We start from the raw sequence: 14,501 nt of genomic DNA, 5'->3' as shown, positions 1-14,501 counted from the left end.
GGTTGACAGCAAATTGAATATGAGCCCTGGCAGCCAGGAGGGTCAATCGTATCCTGGGCTACACCAAGCACAGCATCGTTAGTCGGTTGAGGGAGGTGATTGTCCCACTCTACTCTGAGCCCTAGGCCCTTCACCACCTCCATTGCCCTCAGAGCACCAGTGCAGCCTCACCTCGAGTACTGTGTGCAGTTCTGGGCACCACAGTACAAGAAGGACATTAAACTGTTGGAAAGCCTCCAGAGGAGGGCAATGGAGGTGGTGAAGGGCCTAGAGGGGAAGACGTATGAGGAGAGGCTGAGGTCACTGGGCCTGTTCAGCCTGGAGAAGAGGAGGCTGAGGGGAGACCTCATCGTGGCCTACAGCTTCCTCATGAGGGGGAGTGGAGGGGCAGGCGCCGATCTGTTCTCCTTAATGACCAGTGGTAGTACAGAGGGAATGGTGTCAAGCTGAGGCAGGGGAGGTTTAGGCTGGACATCAGGAAGAGGCTCTTCACCGAGAGGGTGGTTGCACGCTGGAACAGGCTCCCCAGGGAAGTAGTCACTGCACCCAGCCTGTGGGAGTTTAAGAAGCGTTTGGACTGTGCACTTAAGTCACATGGTCTGAAATTTTGGGTAGACCTGTGTGGGGCCAGGAGTTGGACTCGATGATCCTTATGGGTCCCTTCTGACTCGAGATTCACTGCATCATAATCATAGAATATCCCAAAATATTTGGTAGCTGTTTTTTCAACTCCATCGTATAGATTAATAAATAGCTTTGAATTATGGCAAAAAAAAAAAAAATTCATAAAAGGGAAAGAAAGTGTATCCACACTCCTCTGGGGGGAGAGAACAAAAACAAAAAACAAACCTTCATTTCTGCTTTGTGAGATGATGACAATTCTGTATACAAGTCATCAGTTTATCTAAAATCTCTTGCTCTTATCCCTAAAATATGTATGAATTTGGATGATTAAAAGAGCAATCTTCTTATTCCAGAAAACACTTCAGTATTTTTGATACTTTAAAGAAGTCCTTGTGTTTGATTCTGAGACTTTCTCTTTACAGGTGCCAACGTTAATAGGGCTACAGCTAATAATGACCACACAGTGGTGTCTCTGGCATGTGCAGGAGGCCACTTGGCAGTTGTTGAGCTCCTTCTGGCTCATGGTGCAGATCCTACTCATCGACTCAAGGTATTCACTTAAAACTATTTATTTATCATGGTTATTTCATGTATCAAAAGAACCACATAATTGATTTAATGGAATAGTGAATGTGCAATTTTAAATTAAACATCATATCTGATGTTCTATACCAGGAAACAGAATTCATCTTCTGGCTTTTTATTTCCAAAATCTCAATTCAGGATGGCTCAACAATGCTCATTGAAGCTGCCAAAGGAGGACATACAAATGTTGTTTCTTACTTGCTGGATTACCCAAACAATGTTTTGTCAGTTCCTGCAGCAGACTTGTCTCAGCTCACACCTCCATCTCAGGATCAGTCTCAGGTAATGTATAAGAATTTTTTTTTCTAAATAACACCATAAATGTTGCAAGGAAACACTTCCTTTGTAACTAACTTCTCAAGCAACGTTAGATGCAAACAGAGTGGAAAGGAGGGGAAAAATAAAGTACACATTTGAAAATAACAGAGTAAGAAAGTTGATTGGTACTGTCTGCAGTACATGAACTTTTTCCCATTTTCTTCTCCCAGGAAATGGGATAGTCCCAGACCTAGTGTCTTAAAAGTATATCATTTTCTTGGTTGCTTAGCATTTTGCTTCTACAGCTCTAAACTGTTAATGACAGTGCCTCTCAAATATTCTGATTTGTTATATAAAAGAAATTATGCTGTATAAATTTATTTTCTTTTTTATTTATTTATTATATATTTATTATTGAAGAGGTATCTGTCCAGCGCAGTTAGTTCATTGAAAAGCCTAAAGATGTAAATAGCTGTCCAGCTTACACTGTCCAGAATTTTTGTAATGACTACTATAGCTAACTGACAAAATCCACCATAAAATGAGCTAGACTGGTCATACCAGCAGATAGCAGGGCACAGACAGTTTGGAAAGAGTAGAATGAAGGTCTTCTGTAGAAGCATACCTTCACGTCAATGCCTCATGACTGGGTCAGTTTGAGAGATTATTTTTTATCTGACTGTGTGTCTGTGACTTTATTTTAAGGTTCCTCGTGTACCAGTGCATACACTTGCTATGGTTGTACCTCCCCAGGAACCTGACAGAACCCCTCAAGAGAACTCGCCACCTCTCGTGGGAGTGGTGAAAGGTTAGTATGTAGCTCTTTGGAGGATACATGCAGTTTGGAAACTGTGAGGCTAGGGAACAGTTTTCTGAGTGCTTATGCATAGTATAGTCTGCTCCATCAAGTTCTAACACCTGTAATGAAGGTAGGACTCAAATATAAAAGTATTTCATGTAGCGTGTAGTTTTTGCTAATTTTCTTATTTACTACAGTATAGTAACAGTGGTTACTGGGCATGCTCATTCTAAGTTTTTGGAAGAAAGTGGTTTCAGTAACTGCCATAGTCCAGACTGATAAAAACATTAATAAACACTATGTATGGTGTTAAATTTTGAATTTTGTACATTGGTTGTCTAGAATAGTTGCTGTTTCCACAAATTTGTTAATATCAACTTACTTCCTTTTTTTTTTAAAGTAGCAGTGCAAGCATTTTGGCATCATAAAATGCCAATGTAGATTTACTTACAGGAGGACAATTTTTCTTCTATTAATAACAGTACCCTTGTAAGTAACTAACATCAGGGTTTTTGCTTTGAATGTGGTTAAGCTGACTGGTTACAATTATTTGCAGTCCTTAAATGGCAAATCTAGCATTTTATTTCCAGCTGTGGATGGAGTTACAAATTCTTCACTTCTGTTAAGGAATTTCAGGAAGAGAAGCAGATTAAGTGGAAAGTTACAACTTCTGTCAATTTACTTAAGTTTTGGTTTGGAGGAGGGAGAGATTAGATATCATGGTATACAAACCTCTGTCAGATAGCTTCATTTAATTTGTTTATTCTTGAAGTGTTCAATGCTAAAACAAACTAAAAAAAAAATGCCAGGGGCACAAACGAATTAAGAAAAATATTGTGTACCTAATGGTTTTTAAGTGTGTGAACTTGATTCTCCCTACGTATGCCATGTAACTTCTAAAATACAGTTGCTGTACAATTTCTGTAGGATGTGCAACATCTGCTACTTCATATGACATAAGGATTAGTACCAAAAACAATGAAAAGAACATGCAACTTCTGGTCTAGATAACGCAGTGAAAATTATCTGCTAGCATAACATGCTTGCCCTTAAATAACTTCTGGTACCAATGAGAAGGCTAGGGTTCTGGAAATGCAGTTTGTGATGCATGGGAGTTAACGAGAGCAGTTGATTGTGTATCAAAAGACTAAAGTTATAAGTTTAAAGTCAGATATTTAATCAAATTATGAGATGCAGAAAGTTGATATAGTTTAAGAAATAGATCCCTTTTAAAAAGAAATCTTACAGGAAATTTCAGCTCATATTTCAGGCATGTTTTTAGCAATACTGCGTTGCTGAAACTGGTACTGAGGGTTCTTATGTTTCACGATATGCTTCATGTGTGTCAGCAAAACTAATCTGTGATGTGTTACATCTGAAAAGTAGCCATCTGAAATGTCATTGGGTTAATGAAACATTACTGAAAACTGTGTAAAGTTCTGGTATATCTAAAATGCTTAGGGGAAAAAAACATTATTTGTGTCATAAAAACTGTGTGGTCATTATAAAGATACCACTCCTACTGTAACTGTGATAAGAACCAAAATTCAGCAGAGAACACGGTCTCTAACTTCTGACATGCACGTGGCTTTAATATAGCAGACTTCATTGTTAGACTTGGGAAGTGAGGAGTGAAAGAGGGTGCAAATGAAGAAAGACATATGGGGGGGAGAAGGGGAGACAGGTTTGGGGATGGGACAGACAGAACAGTCTCAAGTTCTTATGTAATGATTTTATTTCATTAAGAAATTTCTTACCCGCAGAGTTAGAAATAAGCTCCTAAGTCTTTTTGCATAAATTCTTGACTACTTGGAGGAAGGAGAGGAGCACCTAGCCTTTTTTACCTCATCTCAGGCTGTGTTAGGGGTCTGTATTACTTTTGCAACAAACGCAGTAGTAACAACTCATTTCCCAAAGAGCTCTTTACAAGTTGAGCATATAACTAGAATGCACTTGTGTGTTGTTATAAGCCAAATATGCTGTGAAACTTCTGAGGAATTTATGGTTTGTTTTTGAATGAAATTATTTTTACTATAGTGAGAAGGCTTATAGGATCATTGCCATGGAATAAATGTTTTGGCAAATTATCTAATTTTGATTTTGGCAACTGAAAAAAAATATTCAGAGCTGACAGTGGATATACAGAGACAGAGGCACTATGCAGAAGTCATAACCTCATAAAGAGATGAAGAAAAAACAAATGAAAGAAGTAGCAGAATTAGTTCATGGGACTGGAAAGAATTTGACTTGTCATATAACTCACGTAAGATTGTTTTTAGTATACTTCTAACCTGTGTCTAGCTTGTCCATGTAAAAGTGAAATCAGTGTAGTTCTGTGCTTTTGTGTGAAAAGGCAGAAGATTGCATCCTTGTTGTTCTGTATTTGTTGCTTCCCTCACTTGGATGCAGTCGGAATTGCTCAGCAGTAATTCTGATGCAGCTGAATAAGGATGGTCTTTCAGCTGGGGAAATGAGTTGCAGTATTTCTGCAGCTGGAGGATGAGCAGGTATCTTCTGCTGCTAGTTGTCCTCAGTGGGTAGTGAAGCACCGTGGCAGATGTGCAGCTTGAAGCGTCCCTGCATCTGGTTCCCTGGAGTCTGCTGGGGCAGCTCTGTGCTCTCAGCCCAGCTGGCATGGAAGCTGCTTCTAGCACCAGCCAGCTCTCCAGCCAGGGTGAATAAATCTCCTCTCTCTTGCTGTAAAGCACTGGCACTGGAAAGATAGACTTCTTGCAAGGCACAGTGACTCCAATTGCAAGACTTAATAAAGAACCCTTTTGTCAAGCATTTCTCCTCACACTGTCTGAACCTAACTGGCTTAATTCTTTGCCAGTTAGGAAAGGTTGCTCTTCAGGCTCACTCCCCTGGAAATAAGCAGCGATGCTAAGAAACGTGATGTTTTGACTTCACATGGGCTATGTGAACTGTCAATTCCACTGAATGTAAGTTGTGAATACCATCAGGCTGCTTTTGTAACTTCAGGTGCACTTTAAAGACAGTTCTCTTCTACACCTCAAACGTGGACCATTTCCAATACGTGAAATGGTTGAAAAGAAAGCTATCACGTTTCTTCAAGAAACTAATCTGTGTAATGTTATATATCTTGTAAACTCAATCTAATGTTTAATAGTGGGATCCAAAGCTCCCATCATGTGTGTATGATTTTGCACTGGCTTAGTCTTTCACGGCAAGCTTTTAGAACGTTATTGAAAATAATCACACTAGTGAAACAAGGGGATGCTTGGGGAGTTCGTGGGAAGCAGTTAGTACTGTTTTCTTAGTCAAAATATTTGAACTGATGTAAGGCTTTTTTAAACGTGTAGATCTAAGTCTGTTTTTTCAACATGGAGATATCAGGTACTCTAATTTTTTTCAAAATTTATTTTATTTCATAACTAATTTGAAATCTTGGTTACAAATTAATTAATTGGCTTTAATTGAGTGCTTAAAATTTCAACATTCCATGTCTTCACTGTTTTTTAGTTGACAGTAACTTGCAGTGTTTCTTACTTGGAGAGCTTGGTTATGTATTAAGACCTCAACAGAACTTACAGACTTGCTTTTCACAACTGCTGTTCACATCTGCCTTTGATCCCAGGGGAAGGAAACTACAACTCCCTTAAAGTTAAATGGGTTTGGGGGATTTTTAAGCTTTTTAAGTGAGACCTTTAATATACTGTTTTCTCTGTATCATCATACTAAGTCTTACTAACAGTCTAATAGCTTGGAGAAATTAAAACAAAAGCTTTCACTTTGCTACGAACTAAACATATGGGTTTTAGTCAAATATCTTACTACTTTGCCTAAATACTGAGTTATGTACTGATAAAGGCGAATTGTGTGACTTAATTGAAAGATCCCAAAGCATAATATGCCTACAAAGGATAATTCTAGACAGTATTTTTTTAATCTCAAGAGAGCAGTCTATGCCTAACTAACTTAACTAATGCTTTCTCAGTAGACTTTATATACTCGTTCTTCTATGTGACTCTTTAGTTGCAGGCAGATGATTTAAATGAGACAGGTGTAGATCCACATGATCACACGTGTATTGAAATTATTTTTCATGATGTTTTGTGAAATTCCAATCTTTGAAAGCTTCTGTTGCCTGCCTGCCACCTACTAATTTAGTCACATCTTAGTAATTTTCCAGTTAGATTCCATCAAGCCCCTGGATAAAAACCCTTGGGAAGATGACTATAGTTGGAAAGCAACCAAAGCTTTTGAATGTCAGAAATTGAGTTAAGGTCGAGTAGAATGTCAGTTTGGTTTCAGCCATGTAATCATTGCACCAAATTCCTGCAAGTTTTCTGTAGAAACAGTTGCAGGAGTGCTAAAGATTGGCAGAAATACTACCTGGCTTGCAAGAGAAATGTAGTGGAATACAAACTCATCTGAACATGTGGTCCTCCATGAAACATCCTGTTCTTAAAGAAGAGTTAAGTATGCAGTAAAACAGTGTAGCAGATGAATTTTTTGGAAAAGTAGATTATTTTTTCATCATCCAGTTAGCCCGGTTAATATTTTGTGTATGTGGATTGACTGTTTCCCTGTGTTATTAGAGCTGAATTTCTTACTGATATTAATTATAGTTAAATACGTAATATTCTTGAAAATGCAACATTGAGCTCATCTTATTCCTGTTGAAACTGGTAAATTTTAATTGGAGACTGCAAATCTAACTTTAACCTTCCATTTAAAAAAAATCACCAGATTTCACTCTGATGTGCAAGAGTAACAGTAGACGAAAAAAGCTGTAACAAAGCACTCATCACTGAAATCCTTTTCTATGGGTTTATGCTTCCCAGTGCCTGCCTTTTGTGAAGGGAGGAACAAACTGAGTCTGGCTGTGTGGTTGGTTGGTTTTGTTTTTGTAAATTCTAGGCAATATTAGCCATCAGGATGATGTGCTGATTAGTGCAGGTGTATATACTGGGTATCGATTCCAGTGGAGAGCATGTCTTTAAATGTACAAATGCGTTTCACAGTTCAGTTTTTTTTTTTTCATGCAATCATTTCTGTATGCCAGAAAAATCTTCTGGAATTTAACTGTTTGGATTTGGATCCACTCGTTTTCATTTAACAACTCTAGACATTAAGGAGCTGTCAACAAGTCCCAGAATTTAATCCAGTAAAAACTAAAGTAAGGCAAAGTAAAACTGTTGTTGCTAGAGGTGACCAAGATGAAGACCTCTAATCTGAAATGCAAGAATAGCAGTGGCATTGACAGAATCTTCCTGAAGAGCATAATAGATGATAAAAAACAAACCTAGTAAAATAGTGATTAAACTTTGGTTGCTTGCTCTGAAGCACTTCGTCAGAATGTCTGTTGTTGCCAATTTATTAGTGGTGCTTTCAGGGCAAGTTAGCAAATTAGCTTTTCTTTATATAAAGAAGCTGCATACCTCTGTCAGGCTTCCTGGACACTTCCTTGTAGTGACTGTCCTCTAACTTGCAGAACAGAAGTCCCTGCCTGTGCTACTACTGGATGTTAGCAAATCTACATGGTACATCCAGTAACAAAGTCATTAGAGGTCAATAAAGTAGCTTGTTTGAGGTAGGTTCATCTGGGATAGGTAGCACTTCACCTGTGCTACTCTGGTAGTTGTGAAAGGGCATAAAATCTACTACTTTATTGGGAAAACAAGATACCCCATAGATTAGATGACAGGACTAGAAGAACAGTTTCCTAGAGAATCGTAAACACTAGGGATGAAATATGGTATCATATTTGTTCACAGGCAGCAACCCTGTAGAGAGTAAATGTGTGAAAGCAATTTTAAATTAGAAGATTTTAATTGCTTAAGAGAGCTGAGAGCTATAAATATGAAAGTAACGTTTCTTCAGTCTTGCTCAGAGCATCTAGGACCTTTAAATGTTACTTTATGCCAGAAGTCAGTTTTACAAAAGAACTGATATTGGTGTTCTCCATATTGTTGGATGCTCAAGAGTTCGGGTATGGTATTTGGGGTGTGCTGATCTGGATGGATGGATTATTGCAAATCGAGTTAGGTACTCATGAGATTCTCTACAGTGTACCGGGATAAGTACAGTAAATCAAAGTAGAGAACTTATACTTCATATTTCCTGTAAGCGTAAGAGAATAAGAATTCAGAGAAAATGATGGGAAGCTGAATTTGTATGCAATTTGTACTTGAGTAGTGTATGTTTGGTGAAAAATGGCTGAAAACATTCATGGGAAAACTGTGTGAGGCAAGAAGTAAAATGGTGACTCTGCAGGAGCAATGGTAAGGGCTGTATTGATGAAGTTAGGATGCAGAACCTGTGAAAGTATGGGAAGAAAAATAGGTTCTGCAAACAAATGTGTGCTATAAATATCTTGGTACTGCTATTGACAGAATAAATTAGGAAAGGATCATTTCCTTCCTCCACTGCTTTCCTGGCATGCCCATAACCACCCTGGATTTTCTATCAACTGACCAATTCCCTTTCCTGTAACCGTGATTACCTGCTAGCGTGAAGTTGGTCTAGCTACGTCTGGGCTTTCACTGGACCTTCGTCTTTAGTTTTCTTGATACAAAATAAGTGGCCAAAACAGCTGCTTTAGAGACTAGATGGATTACTTGGTATTGCTAGGTTTAATTTCATAGTAGGTTGGTTGTCTAGATTTACAACCCACTGAAAAGGTAAATTAAAATACAAGTTGAAGTAATTATGGTCTGGCCTATGCCTGAAATTCTAAGTCCTACCTTCAAAAGTGAAATTATAAAATAGTGTCTTGTTCACAATTATTTACTAAAATGGGCACTTTTTTTTCAGGATACTGTAATATGGAAAAGATCTGAATAAAGGCAGGAAATACCTACTTTCAAGTTCTAATATACTATATAATATACCATAGCACTTGCAATTTTTAAGCTACCAGTAATGTCTTTTCCAGCTCTGTTTTGAACTGGTTGTTAGGATGTGAAGGTTTAGCAAATATTTCTTTCCTATTCCTCATCCTCTTCCATTATCCCCAAGATTATAGCAGGCAGGTAATTTCTGACATAGAAAGACTGATTTAATGCCTATAAAGCATCTGTTCTAATCAATTAGAAGGTGAATGAAGTATATCTCTGCATCTTTCTTGGAATTTCAGAGCCTAGCTCTTCATTTGTAGCGTGTCCATATTTGCATACACTTTGTGCTGTAGCATGCTGTGGGCTGTACTGATTTTTCTACATTTTGTTTTCAAAAAAAAATATCTGAATTTTCAGTGCTAACTCCAAATCTGAGGCACTGTTTGGACAATCTGATTCCCATTGTGAGACCAGCCTTGTCCTCTTTCATCAGTACAGACTAGAAACACCAGATCTTTGTACAAGCCTACTTGGCCTTTGTAGTTTCTCCTGTGTTCTTAGAGAACTGTTCCGATGACAACCAGGCTTGTTTTCTCCTCAGGTGGTAATTAGTTGAGGGGGGACATTGATAATTTATTATTTGGAGACTTCTTGAACTGCAATTATTCTTTCCTATGGAGTGATGGAGGCTGTCCAAAACTGTCAAAAGTCATGAGAACACTTTGTGGTACGATGAAGATGGTACAGTACTCTTAGGAACAAAAATAAACAGAGCAGCATGAAGTGTTCCTGTTTTAACTACATCTTAAATTATGTTTACTAAAACATAAAAAGAGCAGCCTAGTTTCAAAGCACCAACTGACTTGTTTTTTTTTACTGATTTCTAACAAAGATGTAGAAAAACATTTTGCAGATTTTTGGTGAATAAATAAATTTTCAATCATGGTCTCCAAAACTTAAATTATATTTTAACTGTATGAATTAATTCACAGTTTTTAAAATGAAAGGCTAACTGTAGACCTTAGATATGCTACAAAGTCAGCTAGTCAACAGCTTATAACAGCCTTGAGCTAAGGATCCAGTAGTATACCAGCCAGTACAAAGGAAGTTATTACTAAACTTTAATCAAGTTCCCTATTCTTTTCACAGAAATCATCTTGGAACTTAGGGAAAAAACAGCAGAAATGGTTTGAGTAGGAGTTCAGCTGGAAGTACTGATTCTTCAGTATATGGCAGGGATATAAAGTAGCTAAGCTAGAGAAGAAGCTTGGTTAAGGGTGTCTGTCTTGATGTAGCTATGGTTTTGGTACTAAGCGTACATACAGCTTGTGGGTATGGTGGTAAATTTCCTGGGGCTATTAAGATTTTTGTTGTTCCCTCTAAATGTAGTTAGGTTTTGTTTTCAGTCCAGGGAATCTTTTCAGGGAGCGTATTCAGCATAGAGTTGATTCAACTCTTTTTTCTTTTTTTGAGAGGAAATTCTCACGCTTGTTTGCTTCTTGAATTAGTACCTTAACAAAAATAACAATCTGGAAGTGCAGTGTGCGTGTTGCCCGTTTGGACTGCAGTGTAAAATGAAATCACTTGTAAATTAGTATTTTGGTGAAGGAAGACCCAGAGAGAAATAAATTAGTGTTTTGGGGAACTTAAACCTTCCAGAGCTAGTGGCTTATATAGAATTTAGTTCTAGCATCCAAACTTTCACTTAATTGTGTTATGTTCAGGTAGCTTTATTAATCCATAGCTGAAACTGCATAATTTCAGTTCCCTTTTTAATGCTGAGATGTATGAGTGCTTTGTAAGTGTTCAAGTTCTGCTTCTTTAAAGCTACATATATTGCTGCTTAGATATGGTAAATGAGTGTTACTGCAGAAAAGTAATCAAGCTAGAACATTTGATCAAGCTAAAACCTTTTACATTTGTCATTAGAATTTCTTAAAGTGAAGTACTAATTAAAATTTAAGCACTTCATAGCTTTATATTAGCAAGAACTGGCTGAAGCTTTCGCACATGGCTTTCAGGACTGTGCTGCTTGAAGGCAGTGCGTTGGGAGCTTTCAGAGAAGCTGTGCTCAGGCGTAGTGTGTCGTGCTGGATCAAAGATTTTCAAGTCTTAATAGTGAGCAGAATCGCTAATTTGTTACCAGAGAGAGGGAGGCAAGCAAGATGTTAATTTCCTCTCAGAACTGGTAAAGGGGTGCCAAAGCTTGAAAATATATATTTGTATATATTGAGCTTGCACTGGCAGGATTCTTTTGTAATGTAAAGGTAGGATGCTATAGCACTTGGATAAACCATATACAGTGATCCACAAAATACTGATCTTACTGTAGTTAGTTTTCTCTCAAATGTGGAGTACTTTTGCTTGCAACCTTGCTGTTGGAATTAGCTTCTAGAAAATAGTTTTAGTTTAATTTGCTCTGCACACCCAAGCAACTTTGAGAACTTAGTAAATTATTTAAATTGCCTTGCTCTTGCTGATTTCCCTTCCAAGATGCATTGTTGTGGGTATCAGAAATCATAAAGGTTCCTTATTCCTGAAGATTGAAATAGTGGTGTTCAAGGGTGTATTAGGATCAATATTTAAAATTCCAGCATTTGCTTTGTCCTTTCTGTCTTAACGTGGAGTATAGGGTTTACCTTTTTATGTTTTGACGGATGTGCAGTGTTAGTTGTAAAGACTTTTATTTATTTATTTTTTATTTTTATTTTTTTTGGTGGGTGAGAGGGGAGGTATGGGGTATCTTCAGCATGGCATTTTTTCAAACATTTTTCATGTGCTTAGGTGCATCCAAGCAGAAGTCAAGTTCCCTGCAGGTAGCAGATAAGGACCTACTGCCACCTTTTCACCCATACCAGCCTTTGGAATGCATAGTAGAAGAGACTGAAGGCAAGCTGAATGAACTTGGACAGAGAATTAGTGCTATTGAAAAAGCACAACTTAAATCATTGGAATTAATTCAAGGTGAACCTTTAAATAAAGATAAGATTGAAGAACTTAAAAAGAACAGAGAAGAACAAGTACAGAAGAAGAAGAAAATATTGAAGGAGCTACAGAAGGTGGAAAGGCAGTTGCAGATGAAAACACAACAGCAGTTTACCAAAGAATATTTGGAGACCAAAGGTCAGACAGACACACCACTTCCCCTGCAGCAGCAGTGCCCACTTACAGGGGTCTTCCCAGAAGTGGAAGCTGATAAGGGTCTGCCAGAGGATAACTTTTCAGGGTTACCTCAGGTTGACACAATTTTGTCAAAAGATGATGAGCAACAACAGTCACCACCACCTGCTGAACAAATAGATTTTGTCCCTATCCAGCCTTTGCCAGCACTGCAATGTAATTTTTCTGGTAATTTAGGCTATAATGGGACAGAGTCTCTTGAACTTCAGAAAGCAATAGGTAATCAGCAGAATATAGGACAGCAGCAGCAAATTGCTGGGCAGGGACTGTTAGTTCAAGAACCAGACGGATTAATGGTTGCCACTCCAGCACAGACGCTTACCGACACTCTTGATGACCTAATAGCAGGTGGGTTAAGAAATATACCTCTTTTTGCATTAATTTGTGTGCTCAGTTTCCCTTTCTCTCCTTCCCTCCAAAAATATCTTGGGCTTTTCCAGTTTGGGAGTACTTGCTCATGCATAAAGTTCCTGATTAATCTATTAATTTTAACATTGACTTCCAATTCTAATGTGAGACTTTAAAAAAAAAAAAAAAAAAGTCTTTTTCCAAACCACAAAACATCCTGTACTGGTGCCCTGTTTGTTTATTTTTTTAGACCTTTCGGCCTTTTTTTTTTTTTTTTCTGTGCTACTTTAAAGCTACGTCAAAAAGCCTAATCATGAGTTACTTGTAGTGCCCACTAGGAGATCTGAGAATGTGACAGCTTTTTTTTTTGTCTTCTGTAGAATTTTCCATATAGGCTTATACCACAGAGGATATATTTAGTGTACTAGTCATCTCCAGAAAAATACAAACAATTGTCACTTGTATTGACAAATGTATCCCTCTCCATTCTGCTGGAAATGCTGCTACAGTTTGAACGCAATCTGGAATCCGTGCACAGCCATTGAGTTCTGTAATGGCTTGTGTTTTCGGAGTATGTTCTAAACTGGGATCCTTACATGGGAATATCTGCTTGTTAGACGTAACATGGCAAAAAAACAGTCCTGTTATCTGGATGAAAAGAAAAAAAAACAAAAGCACTCTTCCATTTGTTAATAACTACATGGAGCAGAACTGAAGGTCCCGCCCAGTGCGTTGTGTGAGTCCCGGTGTGGAGCAAATAGGTATCGTTTTTGTTGACTTCATTTCATACGTTTTACTAGGATTTGCGTTTACTGCTGGAGTTACAGAATCACAGAGAAGTTCGGATTGGAAGAGGGGGCCTTAAGGATCATCTTAATTCCACCCCCACCCTGTCGTGTGATTCCACCAGACCAAGTTTCTTAATTTTCACCCCCACCCTGTCCCAACTCCCACCAGGCCAAGTTTCTCAAAGCCCCATCCAACCTTAAATGCTTACAGGGATGGGGCATCCACAGCTTCTCAGGGCAGCCTATGCCAGTGCCTCACCACCCTCTGAGTGAAGAATTTCTTCCTAATATCTCATCTAAATTTACCATTTTTTAGTTCTAAATGTATGCAGGGCATAGCCAATGTTGATTGGTCAGTTTTTTGTTTTTTTTTTTTTTTTTAATTCAGTGTTTTTCAGCTTTTCTTTGCACCTTGTCTGCCCTTAAGCCCTTATTTTCCTGTCTTTTTTATTTTTCCTCTTCATAGTCACTGCCTTCTCCTCTGAAGTTCATTTCAAGGTTTTAGAAATGTGTGGTAAGACTTGCTAGCAGTTTCTGTGAACTTTCAGAATGGTAATTGCCACAATTGAGCTCATGCATGTCAAGGCTAACTACAACTTTGCAGCCTTGCCTGGAAACCACAGTAGATCAAATAGCCGTGATGTTTTGTATCAGCTGCATTCAGCTATGTAGTTTTAATTCAAAGACATCTTCTTGTGTTTGTTTTTTTTGAGTATCAGGTGTTCTTCAATATACTCAGATAACTTGAAAGCAAAAATGCAATTGGATTGTTCTCAAAGCATTACTCAAGATTTGAAACTGCAGTGTGCAAGGAGGAAATTTTGGATGTATAATGCAAAGCAACCAACAAGAACTTAATCTTTGCAATGGTTACTGTGCAGAGTTTACCATCTGGCACAAAACCATGTGGTGTACAACTCTTAAAGGTTAGCAGCTGTGCATTATATTCAAAATACTCTGTGCACACAGACCAAAAACTTGTTACAGTCAGCTGAGTCAGCTCCACTAATTTTGTTTCAGATGTATTACTACCAAAATACTTGTAAGTGACTTGTCAATGATATTGGCATTGTGCCCTGTGACGAAATCTACCTTGCTTTGCTTTTTCATTTCCAG

General features: G+C 38.0%; 1 protein-coding gene across 15 annotated transcripts in view; it reads left to right on the top strand.

The window, feature by feature from the left end:
* The window catches only part of ANKHD1 (ankyrin repeat and KH domain containing 1), a 114,970-nt gene that overhangs the window by 65,311 nt on the left and 35,158 nt on the right, over positions 1–14,501 (top strand). For 13 of the 15 annotated variants that reach the window (XM_072023231.1, XM_072023233.1, XM_072023236.1 and 10 more), the window contains 4 exons: positions 1,047–1,174; positions 1,348–1,491; positions 2,173–2,275; positions 11,854–12,597. In XM_072023231.1, coding sequence (XP_071879332.1) covers positions 1,047–1,174; positions 1,348–1,491; positions 2,173–2,275; positions 11,854–12,597 — 1,119 coding nt within the window. The remainder of the gene's footprint in view (positions 1–1,046; positions 1,175–1,347; positions 1,492–2,172; positions 2,276–11,853; positions 12,598–14,501) is intronic. The other 2 variants (XM_072023238.1, XM_072023237.1) reach the window with 1 other exon arrangement.

Source organism: Anas platyrhynchos, chromosome 14 (genome assembly GCF_047663525.1).
Source record: "Anas platyrhynchos isolate ZD024472 breed Pekin duck chromosome 14, IASCAAS_PekinDuck_T2T, whole genome shotgun sequence".
Lineage (NCBI taxonomy): Eukaryota > Metazoa > Chordata > Aves > Anseriformes > Anatidae > Anas > Anas platyrhynchos.
Note: the sequence above shows the minus strand (reverse complement) of the source record. Positions and strands in the feature narration are given on the sequence as shown.